This window comes from Dama dama, chromosome 32, assembly GCF_033118175.1.
Source record: "Dama dama isolate Ldn47 chromosome 32, ASM3311817v1, whole genome shotgun sequence".
Lineage (NCBI taxonomy): Eukaryota > Metazoa > Chordata > Mammalia > Artiodactyla > Cervidae > Dama > Dama dama.
The window spans coordinates 32,278,131-32,297,233 of record NC_083712.1 but is presented as its reverse complement, the minus strand read 5'-3'; the positions used below and the strand labels follow the sequence as shown (position 1 = coordinate 32,297,233).

General features: G+C 42.0%; 1 protein-coding gene across 1 annotated transcript; it reads right to left on the bottom strand.

Annotated features, from left to right (window-relative positions):
- Positions 1-7,565: 7,565 nt before the first annotated feature.
- Positions 7,566-19,075, bottom strand: LEPROTL1 (leptin receptor overlapping transcript like 1). The gene is made up of 4 exons (XM_061134720.1): positions 18,952-19,075; positions 13,219-13,294; positions 10,801-10,987; positions 7,566-9,834 (listed from the first exon to the last, which is right to left on the bottom strand). Exons 1-4 carry the CDS (start codon positions 18,965-18,967, stop codon positions 9,718-9,720), a joined length of 396 nt encoding a protein of 131 aa, XP_060990703.1. The 5' UTR covers positions 18,968-19,075; the 3' UTR covers positions 7,566-9,717.
- Between the last annotated feature and the right edge of the window lie 28 nt (positions 19,076-19,103).

Below are 19,103 nucleotides of genomic sequence, written 5' to 3'. Positions count from 1 at the left end.
CAGCCGGCAGGTGTTGTTCTGAAGACAGCTGGTGGTGTCCTTGGGTTGGAACAGTTTAAAGAAAGTTCATGTTCTCAGAGAGGCAGAGAGGTGTCCGAGATCAGATCCTCAGTGGCCGCCATTTTTATACACCCAAACTGTGATTACTCAACTATAATTTCAATTTGTCAAATTTGTCATCACAAGTTGAAATCTTAATTAAGAAAATATTTAACAAAAATAGCTACAAACTTTGCCTTCCTAAGAGGACCAAGGAACTATAGATCCCATTATTTGTCTATTGAAATAACACTGCCTTAGTAAATATTCCATGAAAACTTGCGGTCACCTCTCGCCCTATTGCTTTGGATCCGCTAGGTTCACGGGGCAGTCCCGTCCCCCTGATGCATGTGTGTCCATGCACCCGTGCTGGCATTCTTTTAATCTGCTGGCAGATGCCATGACCAAAAGGCAGCCAGTGGCTCTAAACGGGCAACCAGGTTGAGTGATCCACCTCAATTGTTCAGTGTCTCCAAAGGTGATGATCCCGATCTTGCTTTTTTCTATCCATATAGTTTTATAAAGCAAACTGTAGGATTCACACATACATGTCCACCCTGTTGATCCGTCAATCTTTGATTCATCAGTTCTGTGAGAATTATCGAAAAGGAAGCCCAGATGGAAGGTGTTGAGGAGTATGTCCTGGCAAGAATTTGGAGATCTTGAAAGTTGAGTTCTACCTCTGCCCAAAGGATGCAACTCAGCCCATGTGACTGACATCTTGCAGGCGATGAGCTCTTTTCTTGGTTACCTGAGAGACCCTGGCAGCCAACCTGCCAACTCTGGGTGAAGGGGAGGGGATCAAACAGTGAGGAGCATGTTGATGGTGAAGCAGGTTCAGTGGCTGGGAAGGAATAGATTTGACAGTCGTATTCATGGGAGCAAGGTGGAGACCAACAGATTATGGGCATGGGCATTGCAATGACCAATTGCTAGAAAAGAATAAATGGCAATCATGAGTAATTATCCTGAATAAAATGTCAACTATTAGACTAATTCTAATTAGATTCAAGTCATTTCCAACAGATTCTTCTTTATATGTTTTTATAAATTAGCAGATGGTACAGAAAACTTGGTTTCCTCTAATCTCTGGGTTCAGCACTGATGGGTTAAGGGGCAGTGATTATTTTTGATATGAACTTTCTCAATTGTCCCTATTTCCAAAACAATAAAACTATGCAAAAAATTTGAACACAGGCTTCACTGAAGAACAGACACTTCATTTTTGGCTATTAGGTATCATGCTGTTATTCATAATAACACCAGATCCAGAGTACTTAAATCAAAAAAAGAAATTAAAGTACAGGATAAGAGGTTTAGGGACAGAAGAGATATAAGGGAAGAGTGGTCAGAAGAAGGGTGCTGGTCTGTGCTTCTGAATTTTACTTCCCCACTCTTGAGATTGGGCTTCCCTGGTAGCTCAGATGGTAAAGAATCCACCTGCAATGTGGGAGCCTAGGATTTGATGCCTGGGTTGGGAAGATCCCCTGGAGAAGGGAATGACTATCTACTCCATTCCGGTCTGGAGAATTCCATGGACAGAAAAGCCTGGCAGGCTACAGTCCACAGAGTCACAAAGAGTCGGACATGACTAAGTGAATTTCACCCACGCTTGAGATCAGGCTTGGCCACCCACTCCAGGCTCTGGTCAATGGGTGGGTGGAGCAGGTGTGCCCCCAGGCATAAATTCTAAGAACCCCCACGTGGGTCTCCATGTTTGGTCTCTTCTGTCAAGAGCTGTCAGCTCAGGCTCCCAAGAGAAAATGCCAGAGGAGAGCCAGCTGTGATGAACATGTGTGTGCGAAAGTTGCTCAGTCATATTCAGCTCTTTGCAACCCCATGGCTGTAGCCCGCCAGGCTCCTCTGTCCATGGAATTCTCCAGGCAAGAATACTGGAGTATGTAGCTGTTCCCTTCGCCAGGGGATCTTCCCAACCCAGGGATCAAACCTGGGTCTCTTGAATTGCAGGCAGATTCTTTACCATCTGAGCCCCCAGGGAAGCCCAAGAATAATGGAGTGGGTAGCTTATCCCTTTTCCAGGGGATCTTTCTGACCCAGGAATCAAAATGGGTTCTTCATGCATTGCAGGCAGATTCTTTACCAGCTGAGCTACCAGGGAAGCCTGTTATGGACATGTAGTGACTAAGAAATAAACCTCTGTCGTGTTTCACCCTGAGATTTGGGCAGTTGTTTCTTCTTATAGCAAGTTGAACCTACCCTGACTGGTACAGGAGTATTTCCCAACACCTCTGGTCCCAGTTTGGTGATCAACTATTAGTTTCCCTAGTGGCCCAGATGGTAAAGAATCTGTCTGCAATGCATGAGACCTGGGTTCAATCCCTGGGTTGGGAAGATCCCCTGGAGAAGGGAATGGCAACACACTCCAGTATTCTTGCCTGGAGAAATCCATGGACAGAGGAGCCTGGCAGGCTACAGTCCACGGGGTCACAAAGAGTCAGACACGACTGAGTGACTAACAACCTGACCACATAACATTAATGAATACGCCAATAGGCAAATCAAGGTTTTTCTGATACAGAATGCATGATGTTCTGATGATACCAAATCCTGACATTTTAGTACCTTCATGGATAGAAGTAGCGGAAACTGGTGTTTGACATTATCAACAGATTTTTAATTCATTTTAACAGCGCTTGTTCAGGGCAGTGGAAGAAGCAACATTTTGATGAGCTTCTTGGCCACATGAAACAAAATCTTCCTTTTTGGATTAAAAGGGTTGGAAGGATCATGTGCTTAATGATGAGTAACCCTATCTTCTCTAGGGGCCAAGTTGCATTTGTGCTGATTGTGGTGCTTTGGAGGTGGGGTCTGGACCCAGGCAAGGGGACCTTGTCCAAGAATCCCTCCCATCTAGGGGAGGTAAGATGGTGCCAGCATCATCATTGGAGGCTTGAATGGCTACTTTATGAGCTCTGTTTAGGATTCTCTAGCCCCTATTAGTCTCTGCCTACTTCCTCTATAATCACAGTCACTTTATGTAGTAGAGAACTTCAAGATATTTACCTGTTTGTTGTCACTTCACCTTCCTTTTTTAAGGGAGGATATATTTTTTAGGGCTTCCCTGGTTGCTCAGTGGTAAAAAACTCACTTGCCAATGCAGGAGACGTGAGTTCAACCCCTGGGTCAGGAAGATCCACTTGAAAAAGAAATGGCAACCAACTCCATGACTCTTGCCTGGGAAATCTCATGCACAGAGGAACCTGGCAGGCTACAGTCCACGGGGTTGCAAAAGAGTGACTAACCAACAACAATTTCTAAAAATTTATTTTTAAAAATTGAAGTATGGTTGATTTATAGTATTGTATTAATTAGTTTCAGGTGTACTGCAAACTGGCTTACATATACATACTTTTTCATGCTTCTCCCACATAGGTTATTAAAAAATACTGAGTACTGTTCCCCGTGCTATACAGTAGGACCATGTTGTTTATTTTACATATAGTAGTGTATATATGTTATTTCCAGTTTCCTATTCACCTTTCATTTACTTTGTGGTTTTGATGTCTGGTTCTAAACATCTGTGGAATGAATGAATAAATGTTGACCGTGGCCATGTATTGTTCCAGGTGGGAATTTAAGCAAGAGATGGGGTATGCTTCTCCCCTTCTTTCCATCCAAGCAGACAGCAGGTTCTAGGTTCAGTCTCAGGACAGGATGCCACAGGGAGAGAACACATTGTAGAAAAATGTTTATCAATAATAAGTTTACTGTATTCATCGTATCTTTGAGTCAAATCTATTGTTACAGGAAGAAGAGCCTTGAGGAAAAATAGTGTTTTCTCCAGGGTTCAGTCCTGGGGAATTCTAATTGGGTTTGGGTGCAAGAAATGTAAAATGTTCTGTGACTTGACTTCATCAGCCCGATTTTGTATGATACTTGGCAAGACGTTCTGGGCCAATGGATGGCTCCAGTACTTGGAACTGTAAGCATGGTCTTTTTGTTCTGTCGACTCTTCCCCTGGAGGTAAATTCTGTGAACTTGTCTTCTTCCATTGGGCTCCCCTCAACTGTTTGGTTATCCCTGCCTGGAAGCTCCCCTTTGAGACCTCCTGGGTGGAGTGTCTGCGCTCTGGTGTGAGCAGCCTGCCTAAGGGTAGGTGCAGTGTGTTCACTGCCAAAAAAGACGTGTCGCCAAGCAGGGCCTCTTGGTGGCTGGTCTCCTGGACTTGGATGTTCCCGTTCTCCCTACTGCAGGATACGGCTTCTTCCCGCCCTAGAGGGTGTGAGACGGGCATGGGTGTGTGTCTGGTGTAGGTGGACCGGCTGGCCTGGCTGCTTCTACTGCAGCACCCCATGTAATCCCCTTGTGACTCTCCTCTCTGTACGTTGCCCAAGCCTGTCCTGGCCCCCAGTTCCACCACTTGCGGGGCCTCCCCAGCAGGACTGCCACCTATTAGGGTAGTGTTCACCCACGCACCTGCCACTGGTGTTTCAGGCGGCAGCTTCTCTCTTCAACTCAGTCCCCGATGGTTTCATTTTCTCAGGGATCTCTTAGCTTCACATCCACCATGACTTCCCCTTCTTGCTTTAAAAACATTGGCAATGTATTTCTCTATTCTTTTTTTAAAAAAATGTGTACCACATCTCAGTTCCAAGACAGGAGTGGAGGGGGCGGTAGGATCACATGTCCTTATCCACCGGAAGCACGTGTCACAGCAGCTGGCAGGGTCTATTAGAGTTAAAAGATCTCCTGATCTCCCTGAAGTACTGTGACACAGTATATATAGGGAACAAGGAGGTTAACAGTATTTCCAAGAGGTACTAGGAGGCTGACAGTGAGGTGTCTGCAAATATATAATCTAAAGAGACTGGATTTTTAGTTTGTCTCCTTGTGTGAGAAGAAGGAACTGCTGAGCAGTACAAAGAACTGCAATGAGAAACAGTAATAATGGCTAACGATGAATAAGCACAACCGCTGTGAGCCCTCTGCATGTCATCTTTGAACCCCACAAGTAACTACTTGTAGTTACTTGTACTAGTATTACTCGAAGTAACTACCACGATCACCCTCCTTTTACGGATGTGGATGAGACCCAGAAAGGAGAAAAACCACACTGGTGTGACACAGCTAGTAATGAAGAGCTTAGAGCCAGGCAGTCTGACTCCAGAGCCCAGTGTAACCCCGAGGACAAGACGTGTGCTACCAGGTCACCCCTCAAGAAACTGACAAAGCAGTTACAAGGTCAAAGGGTCAATAGTACTGTCTTGTCTGGTAAAGGTTTTAAACAAGGCAAATGATGATATTCCTAGGTTACACATGAATGTAATGAACCAGTGGTTGGGACATGGTGTCCACCTCTGCTGTTTACTTTTCAAACCCTACCTCATTACATCTTCTTCACCCCCAAGCCCCTGACATGCACAACTGACAATTTGGTAGTCACCCTTGACTCTTCGTTCCCCCGCACAAGTTCATCAGCGGATCTGCTTGATCATTTAAAATACACCCTAAGTCTCACCACCTCTCACGTGGCCGTTGTATCTGGGACCCAGAGATCAGGGTCAGAATCAAGAAGCCCCTGTGATCATTGCTGCTACTGTGCCTGCCGCCTCCTGCACCCCAGGGAGCTGAAGAACCACGACCAGGACGCTGCCCTGGAGACCCGCTCCACGATGCTGCCTGCCCCAGCAGACCGGCCAGAGCAGGGTAGGAAACTCCCTCCACCTCAGTTTTGCTTCCCTCATCGTTTCTTCCGGTGAACCCACATACTTCTCCTTTGGCATGCACAGGATCAGCTTCCTGTGGTCCATTCTTGTGTCTTAGCCCGCTAGACTTCTAGCTCCAAGAGGGACACCGTGCCCTCATCTTTTTATGTTCCCCAATAGTATCTAGAATGCAGTCCTGTAGTACATAGGTTTCACAGGGAACAAAGAACTTTTCCAGGATGGATTTTTTTGGGGGGGGGTGGGGCACACAAATTGTCTTGTTGGATCTTAGTTCCCTGACCAGGGATTGAACTTGAACCCAGGCCCTGCACTGAAAGCGCAGAGTCCTAATCGCTGGACTGCCAGGGAATTCTCAAACCAAGCTTTTCTTAATCATTAGGAGACTAAAATCCTTCTTCACTGCCATACTCCTAACTTGGTTTTAGAGCTGATTCTTACCTATGTTTTGGAACGTGATGAAAATAAGGAAAAATCTATCCAACTTAGTTTAATTCTAAGTAATTGTTCGGCTGTGAACAGTTTTAGAAACAATCTTCAAATGTTCAATGTAAGTATACCTAGCTTTCAGGAAAACATCTGCCCTTTTGAAGTTCATAAGTCTACACAAGTTCATTGACACTTATTCCACACTATAGTTACATAATATTAAACATTAAATTGATTTGACAAGAGAAAAAGACATTTCTGATATTAAATGCCAAACCATAAATCTAAATTATAAAGTACTGTTGTTTAGTTGCAAAGTAGTGTATGACTCTTTGTGACCCCATGGACTGTAGCCCACCACACTCCTCTGTCCATGGGATTTCCAAGGCAAGAATACTGGAGTGGGGTTCCATTTCCTATTCCAGGGGATCTTGCTGACCGAGGCTTCAAACCCATGTCTCCTGCCTTGCAGGTGGATTCTTTACTGATGAGCCACTGGGGAAGCCCTATAAAGTATTGGGTTGGCCCAAAAGTTCATTTATTTTTTTGGTAACATCTTACGGAAAACCCAGAACGAAACTTTTTGGCCAACCTAATATTAATGCTCTTACAAATACATATGGGAACACTTGTTTGTTCTATAAAATTTTATTCTATTTGATGGTTCCTATGGTTGTAAACTGCGACAGTTTTTCTTTTATAGTATTAGCCATTCTACTGAAATAAAAAATTCATGAGTTCTCCTTTTAGTATTGCCTCTAAATACACAAAAGAAAACAGAACTATAATTGAAAAAGGAATGTTTTATGGTCTTCATTATTTGATTTCCCCAAAATCATATTAAAGCAGACTCTAAGACCCTGTGATTTGAATTTTTTTAAACATATAATGAGATTATAAGTAGGACAATTTGGGACATGATTCTTTTTAAGATTCATTTTTGATAAAAGAGAACACTACTTTTCTCTGTTCACACTGTACGACACAGATCAATATTTTTTTTAACATTTACCTGTTTGAAATGTTTGCAAAAAGCAAAATGCTCTAATGATGAATAATAAATTATAATAAAATTATAAAAAAGAGTTCTGAAAATTAAGAACAAGTACAACCTTGACATTACATGGTTAGGAGCCTTGTTATGTCAACAAAACCTATGGCTGTTTTTTTAAAAGGTTAGGTCAAAGTTCTACTCCTTCAAATTACTAGTCCTTTGACTATAGCTCAGTATCATATGGCTTCACTGTAGTATTTATTACTACAGTTTCACTTTTATTTTGGAAGTGAAACTTCTGCAAGATTAACTACTAATGTCCTCCCTGCTTTATATAACATTCTTAAAATGGATAATGCACTTCAGCAACTGAAGTGTGTTGTACATTTTCATTTCAAAAACACCCACAAACTAAAGCAGATATTTAAAATCTTTATTGTTTCATCATCAAAAGTTCTCTTTCCATAGAAGAATGGCAATGCAGGGTCAGTGCATATTCTATGGAAAATTCAGCCCTCAAGTAATTTTAGCCTAGAAATCAGAGACAGCACTATGTCAAGCTAGTGTGCAAGGTCAAAGACACAATGCTGCCAGGGCGATTATTATACAGAAGAGATCCGCAGCTGCGAGAAAGAGTCTACGGCCAAGTAAATAAGACAGTAGCAGTGCACCGCACTGGCATTCTAGAACAGAAAACAGGGAAGGACCAGAGACTGTACTTTTGGCAAAAAGAAAAACTTTGAGTAGATCACAGGCACTGAGTCCCCAACTCTACCCCCAGCTGCCTGCTCTGTGAGTAGCTGTCCCTTCGTCCTCAGGCCTACCTCGTGACACCGCAAGCCGCCTTTGGCTTGTGGGTAGACGTGACAGCCACACGTGGGTGTTTCATCCTGCCGTCCATCTCACGGCTCAAAGTAACAACTTGGGTTGGGTAAAGAAGCCTTGAGGCATCTCTAGTAGAAAGCTGAACAAACCCACAATCTGTTCCCGTGTTTTGGGAGAAATCAACTTTACAGAATGAGATAGTTGTCGTGATTACTGTTTCATCTGAAGGCGAAACAGATTTTTAAGTAAGTATACTGAAGAAACACAAACGAATGTCCATAGCAAAACACTGTCAGACCTGGATGATTTTCAAAACTCCTGAAACAAACACTGATCACTGTGGGAGAGGCAAATGACCACGATAACTTGATCATGACTGGTTACTGGGAATCTGGGGGTCAGGTTTGTGTCTGAAGCTGCCACATAGCTGGATTTGGCTGCTTTGCATGAATTCACATATCAAGGCCATTTATAAAAGGAAACAGAGTATCTCTGAGGGTGAAAGAAAAAAAATGTTGAGAAGTACACAGGAAACTCATCTTTAGTATTTTAAAATCACGTATGATATAACCTGAGGGAATAAGTACTACCATTCCCATGTTCTAGATCTTGAGTTGTTAATATATGACTGGCAAGACTAAGAAGTCACCCGTTAATCACCTCAAGGCCTTCTGTGTGGGGCAGGGACACTCTGAATGTATGGCAGAGCACTCAGCTCTAATTTAAGGTGTCACTAAACTGTATGGGAAAATTTATTTCACTGAATATATACAGTGTATAAACTAAGCCACAAGGAGGAGGCAGGCAGAGGTACTCCAGTGTGTAGGTGCGAGCATCCACGTTCCTGTGTCAGCCGCAGCTCCACGTGTGTCCCTCTACCCATGCAAAACATGAGAGCCTCAAAGATCAAAAATTTCACTTATAAATAGAAACAAAATTTTACAAAAATGGAATTTCAACCTCCTTTCTTCCTGCCATGCAACTCACTCTAACTATAATAAACATAAATAAAAACCATGTCTCAAAAATCTGTTTTTACACTCTTACCTTTAACCATAAGTCCTTCGAGCAACTGAGAATAAAAGCACTCCTTTGCAACAATTCCATAAAACAATTTTCAATTCACAAAACACCTGCTTTCTGGCAAAACCAGCAACTATTATGGAGGGCACGGCATTAATACTTGGCCCCTCTGAGGTATAAATGCAGCTAGATTTGCACTGAGTACATAGTCTATAAGGTATACTAATGGTCTGCATGTTTGCATAAAATTGGGAGTGTCATCCTGACTGACTGAAAAATTTATTTTTATAACTATGTGTAGTAATGGAGGTTAAACAATTTTAAGGAAAAAAAAATGTATTTAGCCCAGTAATAGCTAGCAGAACTCTAATGCCTAACCAATGTAAATGGTTATTACATTTAAAAAATGTTTAACATTGCATATTGATTAAAAAAAAAAACCGAACAGGAAAAACACATAAATATTTTAAATTCAGCAGGACACCACAAAAAGCATACTAGAGATAAGTGTGAAATCAGTCAAGCTCCTCCAAAAGAGAAAATCCGTTTAATCCTTCAGCAAGTCTCTGTGAAAATAGTATGCTTACAATACAGTGAGAAGGGAGCACCCGGGACACCCCGAGAGGCCTGCTCCACCGCTCAGCATCACTGCCCTGTCTCCTGTGTGCGCGGACGGCTGAGAAATGACAAGAAGTCCATGTGACAAGAGTTCAGTGATTCCTTTCACCACTGCTGCCAGCTGAAGTCATCATTGCTTCCAAAGACCAAGAAAAAGCCCAGGATAGTTGCAAAGATGACGGTGTTTCCCGTGAGGACGAGTGCACAAGCTCCCCACTCGATCTATGGATGTAAGACAGAAATGCTCAGTTAACAGACATCAAAGACACAAGGAGACGAAAAGTGATCAAGGCTCCAGTTGTACGCCAACCACGATCCCAAACAAAGACATGTAATAATGACTCTCTCCCTGCTGACCACGTAATGGCTCTTCCTGTAGACCTGTGATTCCTTTAAAGAGACAGAAAGGCATGGAAGATGATCATTTTTGAAAAGCAAGCTTGACTTCTGGGTTATGAAGAGGCAGCATGGAATTCTACGATTTTCTGTTTTCAGAGAAGTTTGCTTCAAATCTTCCTTAGTGAATCTAAACATTTTACCTAGAGAGCAGATTATATTAGAGCATCAGAGATGCAAATGTACCCGTGTATGGTCTACTAAAGGGGCAGGGGGAGTCACTGTCCTCTCTGTGTGGAAGGGTGGCCAGCCTGTCTTCTTTGCCGTCTCGATGTTCCCAGACACAGAGGAGCGAATCTGACTGGTGAGTCAGGGAGGTCTCTTCTACTCTTTGGTTCCTTTCCACCTGCAGAGATTTCCTCTGGTCTTCAGTGTTTTAAGCTGTAACAGGGCAGGCCTGCGGTTGTGCAGCACGGGGCAAGTCCATCCATGTCCCCAGTTGTTACCTATCTAAGTTCTTGACTGCACCACGTGCTATGTGGGATCCTAGTTCCCTGAACAGGCGCTGGACCTGGGCCCCTGTATCGGGAGCATGGAGTCTTAACCACTGGACCACCAGGGAAGTCCCCATGTACCCAGTTCTGAGAGTGAAGTACTGACATGCCAACCGCTGCTGCCAATGCATTCCAGTATTTTTGCCAATTAACAACAAAAGTAAGATTCTTCTCTCTGATCGTTTGGTTCCTATGTTCCTCATCTCTTTTTCATGTCATTTAACAGACTTTTTTTTTTCTGAGAAAAACTGAACATAGTGTACTGCAAAATCGTGAGTAGGAGAATGCTGTCACTTACCAGATGTGCTCTGGCAAATACGATAGGAAGGCCAAAAGCTGAGACCACAATGCCTGTTGTAAGAAATATGGCGAGTTCCTTACAGGCGTTACTCATAGCATCCGTATCGTCTACTAGTCTTCTTGCTATGCAGTATGGAATAGGTGAAAGGATATAGAAGAACAGAACAAAGAGGGGCCAGTATTGGCTAGAAAAGGAAAAATAAGTTAATGTAGTTTTTGCTTTGTCATTTTCCTATATACAGAATATACTCTTTTTTAAAAAAAGGACCAAAATATACTGCAAGGTACAAATATGATACAGTTTAAATATAAGCTGAACAACGAAAAAGAGAAACATTTTGAGTCACAGTATTCCTAAAGTCAACTATGATACAATGATTAAATATTTCTTAAATGAAAAGAAAATGCTTCATGATTTGTAACAGTTGGAATTAAGGCCCAAAATTAAAAATATTTTATTTTAGGTTATGAATAAAAAGGCATATGAAAAATGGGACTGTTAAGACAGTAATTTTTAAAATTCAAGATTCATGCCCTTGACTTCTAAAATCCTGCTTTGGCATGAAGCTGGAACATCCCCAAACCTTCCTTGGGTCACTAGGAACTCCCAAAATGCTGCATACAGAAAATGAACTGAAAGTAATACTGAAGACTTTCAATCAGAATGTCAACTTTATCACAATAAAAATCATCTAGCTATTGTATTGTGCCATGTCCTTTCCTGGTCTGGATAATATAAAACACTTATGTAAGATATTACCACTGGGAGATGTGTGAAGGGTGCTGGGAACTTCTTTGTGCTATTTTTGCAACTTCTTGACAGTCCATCACCATTTCAAAATAAAATGTTAAAATGAAATAGATGGCTTTTAAAACTGCCATAAAATACATATCATAATGGAGATTTGCTTGTACTTAAAGGCTCATGATAAGCAAAGATTTATCTATGCGTTTCTTCTAAAAATATTTTGCTGAATATTTTGAGGACAACAAAAAATTAAAAATGGGCGTAAGTTTAAGGGAAAACACATGCAAAAAATACAAAAGGACAAAAAGTGAAAAATCAAGTTTGTCCAAGTCTTCCCTGTCTTCTCGTTCCCATTCCTACTGGTGTGGGTCCTTCCAGATTCCCACATGGATAAACTTTAGAGATACAAATGAATCACTGCACTTTTAAATTTAACAAGATTGCGTGTTTAACAGATTAGCAACCACAACTCTTTCTCGTCTCTTATAAGATGACCCAGTATTTCCATCAGTGGTTGTACTAATTTATCATTTTTCTTTTGCTAGACCTTTAGGATGCTTCCAGTTTTCTTGCTGTTGTTGGTATTATAAACAAGGCCATCATGAACATCCATACTCTCCCCTGACTACACATATCTTTGTAAACATCTGCAAGTAGATTTGTATGAGTAATTTCTAAGAAGTGGAAGGATACATTTTGAGAGCTACAGGCAAACTGGTCCCCCAGGAGACCTGCACCTGTTTGAACTTCCACCCAGAGTACATGACAATGCTTATCTGTCGTATCTTTTACCTTTGCCAATTGATTCCATGTGATTAAAAAAAAATTATTTATTTATGGCTGTGCTGGGTCTTCCTAGCGGCGCACAGGCTTTCTCCAGTCGTGGCAGCTGGGGACCACTCTCGAGCGCCGTGGCTTCTCTTGCTGCAGGGCACAGGCTCAATAGCCGTGGCACGTGGGCTTAGCTGCTCTGCAGCGTGTGGGGTCTTCCTGGATCATACACTGATCTCCTGCATTGGCAGGAGGACTCTTTATCACTGAGCCACTAGGGAAGTCCTAATTTTGAGTGAGGTTGAGTATCTTTTCATGTTCTTATTTGCAAACGGCAGTCCTTTTTACATATTTGTTGTTCGTTTTTCTATTGTGCTGTCTGTATTTTTCTTACTAATTTATCCTATTGATTTAAAAAATTCTCTGTCCTATAGAGTAATTGTTTACATAACTTTTTTCTTTGTCAGTTGGTCTTGACTCTGCTTACAGTTTTTTTTTTTTGCTTACAGTTTTTTGTTTGTGTTGAAAAAGACATTTTACATTTTTGTGTCTATAACTTAATCAATTGGTTCTCCAGATGAAGCAGTAGTGATGAGTTACCATTTCACTATCTGGCCATTAAAAACTTAGCAGTAGTCAAGGAATAACAACCAAAGTCTTTTCTACATGCTGCTGTCCTAAGATACTTTCAAACAAATTTTAAGTGAGGACTTAAAAGTTTATCCTTAGCAAATGACCATTTCTCAGGTTTACTTCTATTGCAGTAAAAAAAAAAAAAAAGAAGTGTTCTAACTTTAAAAGCAGAAAAATTTTACACTTAGGGCTTCCCTGGTGGCTCAGTGGGTAAAAGTAGAAAAATTTTACACTTAAACACAAAAAGACAAAAATGTTACATACTTGTATATTGGGAGGGCACATCCAAGCATTAAAAACATCAGTCCAATTGCTCCTCCAAAGGACAAGCTAATCAAAGCTGCAGAGTAAATAAAAAGTCAAACAGAAACAGCAATTAAATCAGCATTTATTTTTATTAACATTATTATTAGCAGTCAGAATATTCCCTGAAATCCCAGAAACAAAAAGCAAGACAAAACACACCAAAAAAGCAAATGTATTAGTGACTCATCTTCAAAAGCTGGAGTTATCTTGTCTCAGAATAAGCTATTTGAGGCATCTTCAAAGCAAAATATAGTGATTCTGATTTTCAAAGCCCTGACAGATGCCCAGCACATTACCACATTCCCAAATTAATGGTCCCATTTCAAAGGAGTCCCATCCCAGTCTGCAAGATCGATGCTCCTCCAGCCTTTAGTATGGTATTTGTTGTAGTTTAGTCACTAAGTCGTGTCCAACTCTTTGCGACCCCATGGACTGTAGCCTGCCAGGCTCCTCTGCCCGTGGGATTCTCCAGCAAGAAAACTGGAGTGGGTTGCCATTCTCTTCTCCAGGGGATCTTCCCCACCCAGGAATTGAACCTGAGTCTCCTGTATTGCATGCGGATCCTTTACTGCTGAGGCATGGGGGAAGCCCAGTGTGATATGACATTTACTCCACAGATGTCTATAGTTTTCAAAAGCAGTCTGTGGAGAAACTCTGCAGTCAGCTTTACTGGACTTTAGAGGTCTCATCTATGGGAAAACCTCTCCTGATCAGCGCCTGCTTCTTGCATATACGCCCCTGGCGTGTACAAATGAAAGTGTTCAAGGGCACCTATGGTCAATAATCTCAATTAATTTTGCTACAGATCTTTAAATAGCTTGCAAAACTACAGTCAGATTTCTTCCCCTAAGCTGCTACACATCAGAAAATGTTCAGGATCACAGGTACAATCCTTCAGTTGTATTACCATTTTAAGACATTATCACAAGCCATAGATGCATTCTGTAGGCGAAATACAATTTCTGAGGTCACACACACACAACACACACCACCCCCCCTTATACAAAGCATATATTTTATAAAGTGTTTTCACATATATCAGTGAGTAGAAACAATGTTCTTGAAAAAGTATACTTAATCAATAGTCTAGAATTAAGCAAAGAAATAAATGATCAATTTGAGCTCCACATAATCTCTATTTCTGCAACTAATAGTGGCTAAAAGAATAACTTTCTTTTTTAGTCCAAGGATGCAGTCTATTAACCTTAACAGAAACATTAAAATTCAAAAGAGCTGTCAAAAGTCTACAAGTTAGCAAGACAAGACCCAACACATACAAACCAAAATTAACACTCAAGGGCTTAAATGCTGCTCAGAAATAGATATACTTCTCTGAACTAAAATGGTCATAATCAAGGACACCCACAGACATGGGAGCTGAGCAGATTTAGTTTTCATTCTGATTACTGATGTAGGTCATGTCAACCCTGAACACATTTATGTCCTTAATGCCATTAGATTTTCAGTTGCATGAGGAAAAGAAAAATAAAAATATCTGCACTTTAATTTGTGGCAAAGGAGGAGCTTTAAGTTTCCAAGGGAATGCGACGTCAACAGTGAGGTAAATACCGAGTTTACCATGTTTTGTTCAGTTTAAGACAGGTCCTCAGAAGCTGGTCTTACCTGCTTGTGAGGACATGCATTCACCCCAGGTTGCACCCCTTGGCCTCTGCGTCTGTACTGGCTTTCTTTCCTCCCCTGGAAGTCAGCGGCTCTCTCAACCACAGGCCCTTTGCACATGCTGTCCTTTCTATCTCAGATACTTTTTCATTCACTCATTTCATTCAAGAAATGTCTACAGAGAGTCAAATACCTAACAGGTGCTGGGATGGTGTTAACGAACAAGGCAAAGCTGTGAACAACTAAGGAGCTTGCATTCTTATCCCAGCTCTGGCCTCTTTCTGGCACATGAGCTCCTGCTTTTCCTTTAGATCTCAGCCCAGTTACCTCTTCCTCGGTGAAGTTTTCACAAAGCCCCTGACTAGACCTATTCCCCCTATTATGTTTATTTATCCCTTCACTCTGCAAATATCTACGGAGTGCCTCCTGAGTGCTGTACACTGTTCTTGACACTGGAGATAGGGCAATGAAGAGAAATGAAAACTCTTGCTCTCATGCTTACATTCTGGTGGGAGAATAAAGTGATTTTTTTTTTTAAGTAAACAAATGTCAAATGTTATTTAAAAAAAAAAACCAAAAAACTAAGGGCATAGGAGTGCTATTCTAGATATATCGGCCTGGAAGCCATCTTTGATGAGGAGACATCTGGGCAGAGATCTACGTGAAGTGAAGAAGCAAATCAACCTTGTGGCTATGTGGGAGGACATTTCCGGCTGGGGCACACATGTGGAGGCTCTCTTTGCTCTGGGGTGCCTCCCCTGTGCTCATTTATCATAGCAGCCAGGTTTTTTGTTTGTTCTCAGAAAAAATATAATTTTATGTGTCATTATCAATTAACAATTTCCTTAAACTGAAGTGTAAATAAAATACACGCTTGGTAAACAAAGATTAGTAAAGTAACCGATTTTGAATACATTTAAGCTATCAAGTTACCATGACATTTGGACAACCAGACATGAAAAGGGTTCAGTATAAATGTTTATGCAATGCTATACAGATTTGTTTGTCTTTCCTTCTAAGCTGTTCACACCACAAGAGCAGAGAACAGAGGTTTTCTACTGATTCTCAGGCCTCAGCTCTTAACACTCCATAATAATTATGTCTGGAATGAATGAAAAGAGGCTGAAGGAAAAGAGAGAGGGTGCGGAGATGGAAAAAAGAAGACATGAGAGGAGAGCCCAGTGCAGCTGGGCAGAAAGAGTTGCAAGTGAGAGTCAAGAGGCACTGGGGCCCAGCTCCTACCAGCTACTTACTATCTGACTGTGTAAGTCATCTGAGCATCAGTTCTTTCTTCTATAAAATAAGGGGTGTACTAGATCTAAAATGCAAATAATGCTCTGAACACTAAGATACTTGTTACAAGACATGCTGAAGAAATAAAAAAACAAACAAAAAAACCCAACTCTGCTTTTTGCAAGATAATTGCCTAACAGCTCAGTTCGTCACTATAGTAACACCTTATTTATACAAAAGCCACTTATGCAGACTATAGCTTATAAACCTGGAGGAAACAGAGAGACCACACAAGATGTCACAAAGCCCACAGGTTAAAGCTAACATTCTTTATCCTTTTTTTTTTTTTTCTTTACTCTGTTATTCAGAAGTTGTTTATTTGATTTTTGTGACAACTGTTGTATGTTGGAATGAAACCTTTTTACTTTAAAGAATCACCTACGCTCACTTATACATATATATTTCAATAGGCAATTCATGTACCCAGAATAAAGTTAAGTGAAAAGTAACCTTCCTTTCCTGGAAGCAACTACTGTTATCTGTATCGTGTGAGCACAAAATTTTGTAAGCTTATTTTGCTTTCCATATTGAAAATGATGAGAAACAGGTGGGAGAGCTGCAGACAAGAACTGCCCTCTGATTGGAGGGAAGAAACTGGAAAAAAAAAAAATCCAGTTAAATCAGGCATAAAAATCTCAAAAAGCATACCAGATTTGTGATAATCTTGGCCAAGATGTTAGTAACCTTAGAACTTGGTTGCTGTGGTTAACACTGTTCTATGACAGAGAAAAATTACTTACATTCTTATCATCAAAAAAGAGTCTAAATTCTTTTTAGTATGCTCTTAAAAAGTTAATGATGACCTATTAGAAAAAACAAACAAGGAACTGAAAAGAGATAAGATTCAGGTATCAAAAGATTACTTTGTGTGACATCTCACCTCTGGGTCATATTGGATAAGATAAACACCAACGGGGTTAGATAAACTGCTCAAAAAGAGTTCTCCCAAGTGTAAAGTTCCTCCAGTCTTATGAATCAACAACCAGGCTGAGGTATATACAAATCTTGCCATCTATGTATAAACGGATGTCCCAGATGACAGATCAACACGGCAAAATTTTACACTGTAATTAAGTGATGCAACATTCAGAAGGCAAAGCTTAGATGAGTCTGGTTTCTACTCCCAAAGCCTCCAGGTTAGGGGTGGAACAGGCCAATTATCTAAACTCTCAAGACACTGGGTTTTGTTTCTGTGATTACAAAAAGACTTCAGTAGGAGAAGGGACCTAAGCTGGGAGTTACCAGAAAAATCCAGTATGTAACAAAGTAATAGACAAATGACTTGAGAAGTCAGTCCAGGATTCAGTTATATCAACCTAATATAAAGACAGGTCAACAGGAAGAAAACATCCTGATAACAATCACAACAATCAGAAAACTGTACTGAAACCAAAAGTGTAAGTACAATTCCGTCTGAGATATTTTCTGCTGATTAATACTCACCCAGCCCATAATTACAGAGTTATTTTCCTGGGAGAGAGACTCCTATATTAACTGACAGTACAGAAATGGGGAAGAACTGGGAAACTGGCAACATCTTAAAAAACACATTTCTACCATGACTACCTTTCACACAGGTATTTGAAAAGGTGTGTTATAGTTCAAAAGGAGACTGGAAAGTTATCCCAACTGCTCAACTAACAAAGTTTCCTACCGGAAATGTTTCCAGACATTATAAATAAACAAGAAACAGTAAATAAGTGACTCTGGGGAAGAAGCTCAGCAAAAGCTGTCCTTAAAGGAAAAAAAAAAAAAACAGAAAAAACACTGTTATTGAAGTTCTTCACTTCCTGCTTGCCTGCCCTTCAAACAAAGCCGCAGGTCAGGAAATCAATGTAATTCGTTGTCAAGAATTAAGTTGAAAACGTTGTTGATGGTTATTTGCTTCTAACCTTTCTAACAAAACTACCAAACACCTAGAGAAAAAAAAATGCAACATTTCTTTCTTTTTTAAAGGAAATAGACAAATAAAACGAGAACTTTTTCATTGAGTTTTAATAAAAAAACTTTAACCTTAAAAAAAAAAAAAAAACCTAACTTAATAAAAACATTGAAATGTGAAAAAGCCTCAAGGTGCAACTGTGGAGGGAGGAGGGAAAAGGAGCCCTTTGGGGTCGCTCACGGGCTTTACCTAGTCAGAGCAACACCACAAATCAAAACGCATCCGTTTTGGAGCGTGAAGCTCAGAGTCCGGGTCCTGCCGCGGACGTGATCGCCGAAGTCTGGCAAAGAACCATCCCTAAAGCCCTTCCAGCGCACTCCTGGGGGCTCGGTTCGGCTCAGCTTCCGAAAAGATCGCAGTTGTGCCTTTAAATGGGAAATGACACCGATTTTCCATAACTGGCATCTCTCGTGGCCTCCTCAACCCCCTCAAAACCACACCGTGCCGCCTCGCCCTCGGATGCAAACTCTTGCAAAACGCGTGTGTGTGGAGCCGAGCGGCTGCGGGACTCCGAACGCCCGGCGGGGCCACTTCAATTCTTCACACCGGGGGGCGACGGGCGGGAGGTAGGCGGCCGAGCTCAGCACCGGGCGGGGGCTGACGCGGGAGCCGCCAACCCTGCCCAGTCCTTTCCGGGAGGCCGCCGCGCCCACCGCAGCCCGGAGACCGTAGGCGGGGGTCGCGGTCGGGGGGAGCCGGGAGTCAGCCGCCAACGCAGGGAGCCCCGCGGCGCGCGCCCGGTCCCGGGAGACGGCGTGCGGGCCCCGCGTGGGCCCCCCCGTCCCCTCTCTTGGGGCGGCGGCCCAGCCCGCCCGGGCTCAGCACCCCAGGCCCACCTTTGATGCCGGCCATGGTGGTGACGTCGCTCCTGCCTCCGGGACCCGAGGCGGCGGCGGCGGCGGCCTGGAGACCGTAGACGCGCGGCGGCGGCGGCCAGACAACACCCGGAAGTGCGCGACGCAGCACTTCCGCCGGCGGCTCGCGCTCG

Coding starts and splice junctions, on each gene's coding strand:
- LEPROTL1 (XM_061134720.1), bottom strand. Junction 10,988..13,218: donor TGTGCCCTCCCAATATACAA/GTATGTAACATT, acceptor TTCCTTTTCTAG/CCAATACTGGCCCCTCTTTG. Junction 9,835..10,800: donor TATTTGCCAGAGCACATCTG/GTAAGTGACAGC, acceptor TTACATCCATAG/ATCGAGTGGGGAGCTTGTGC.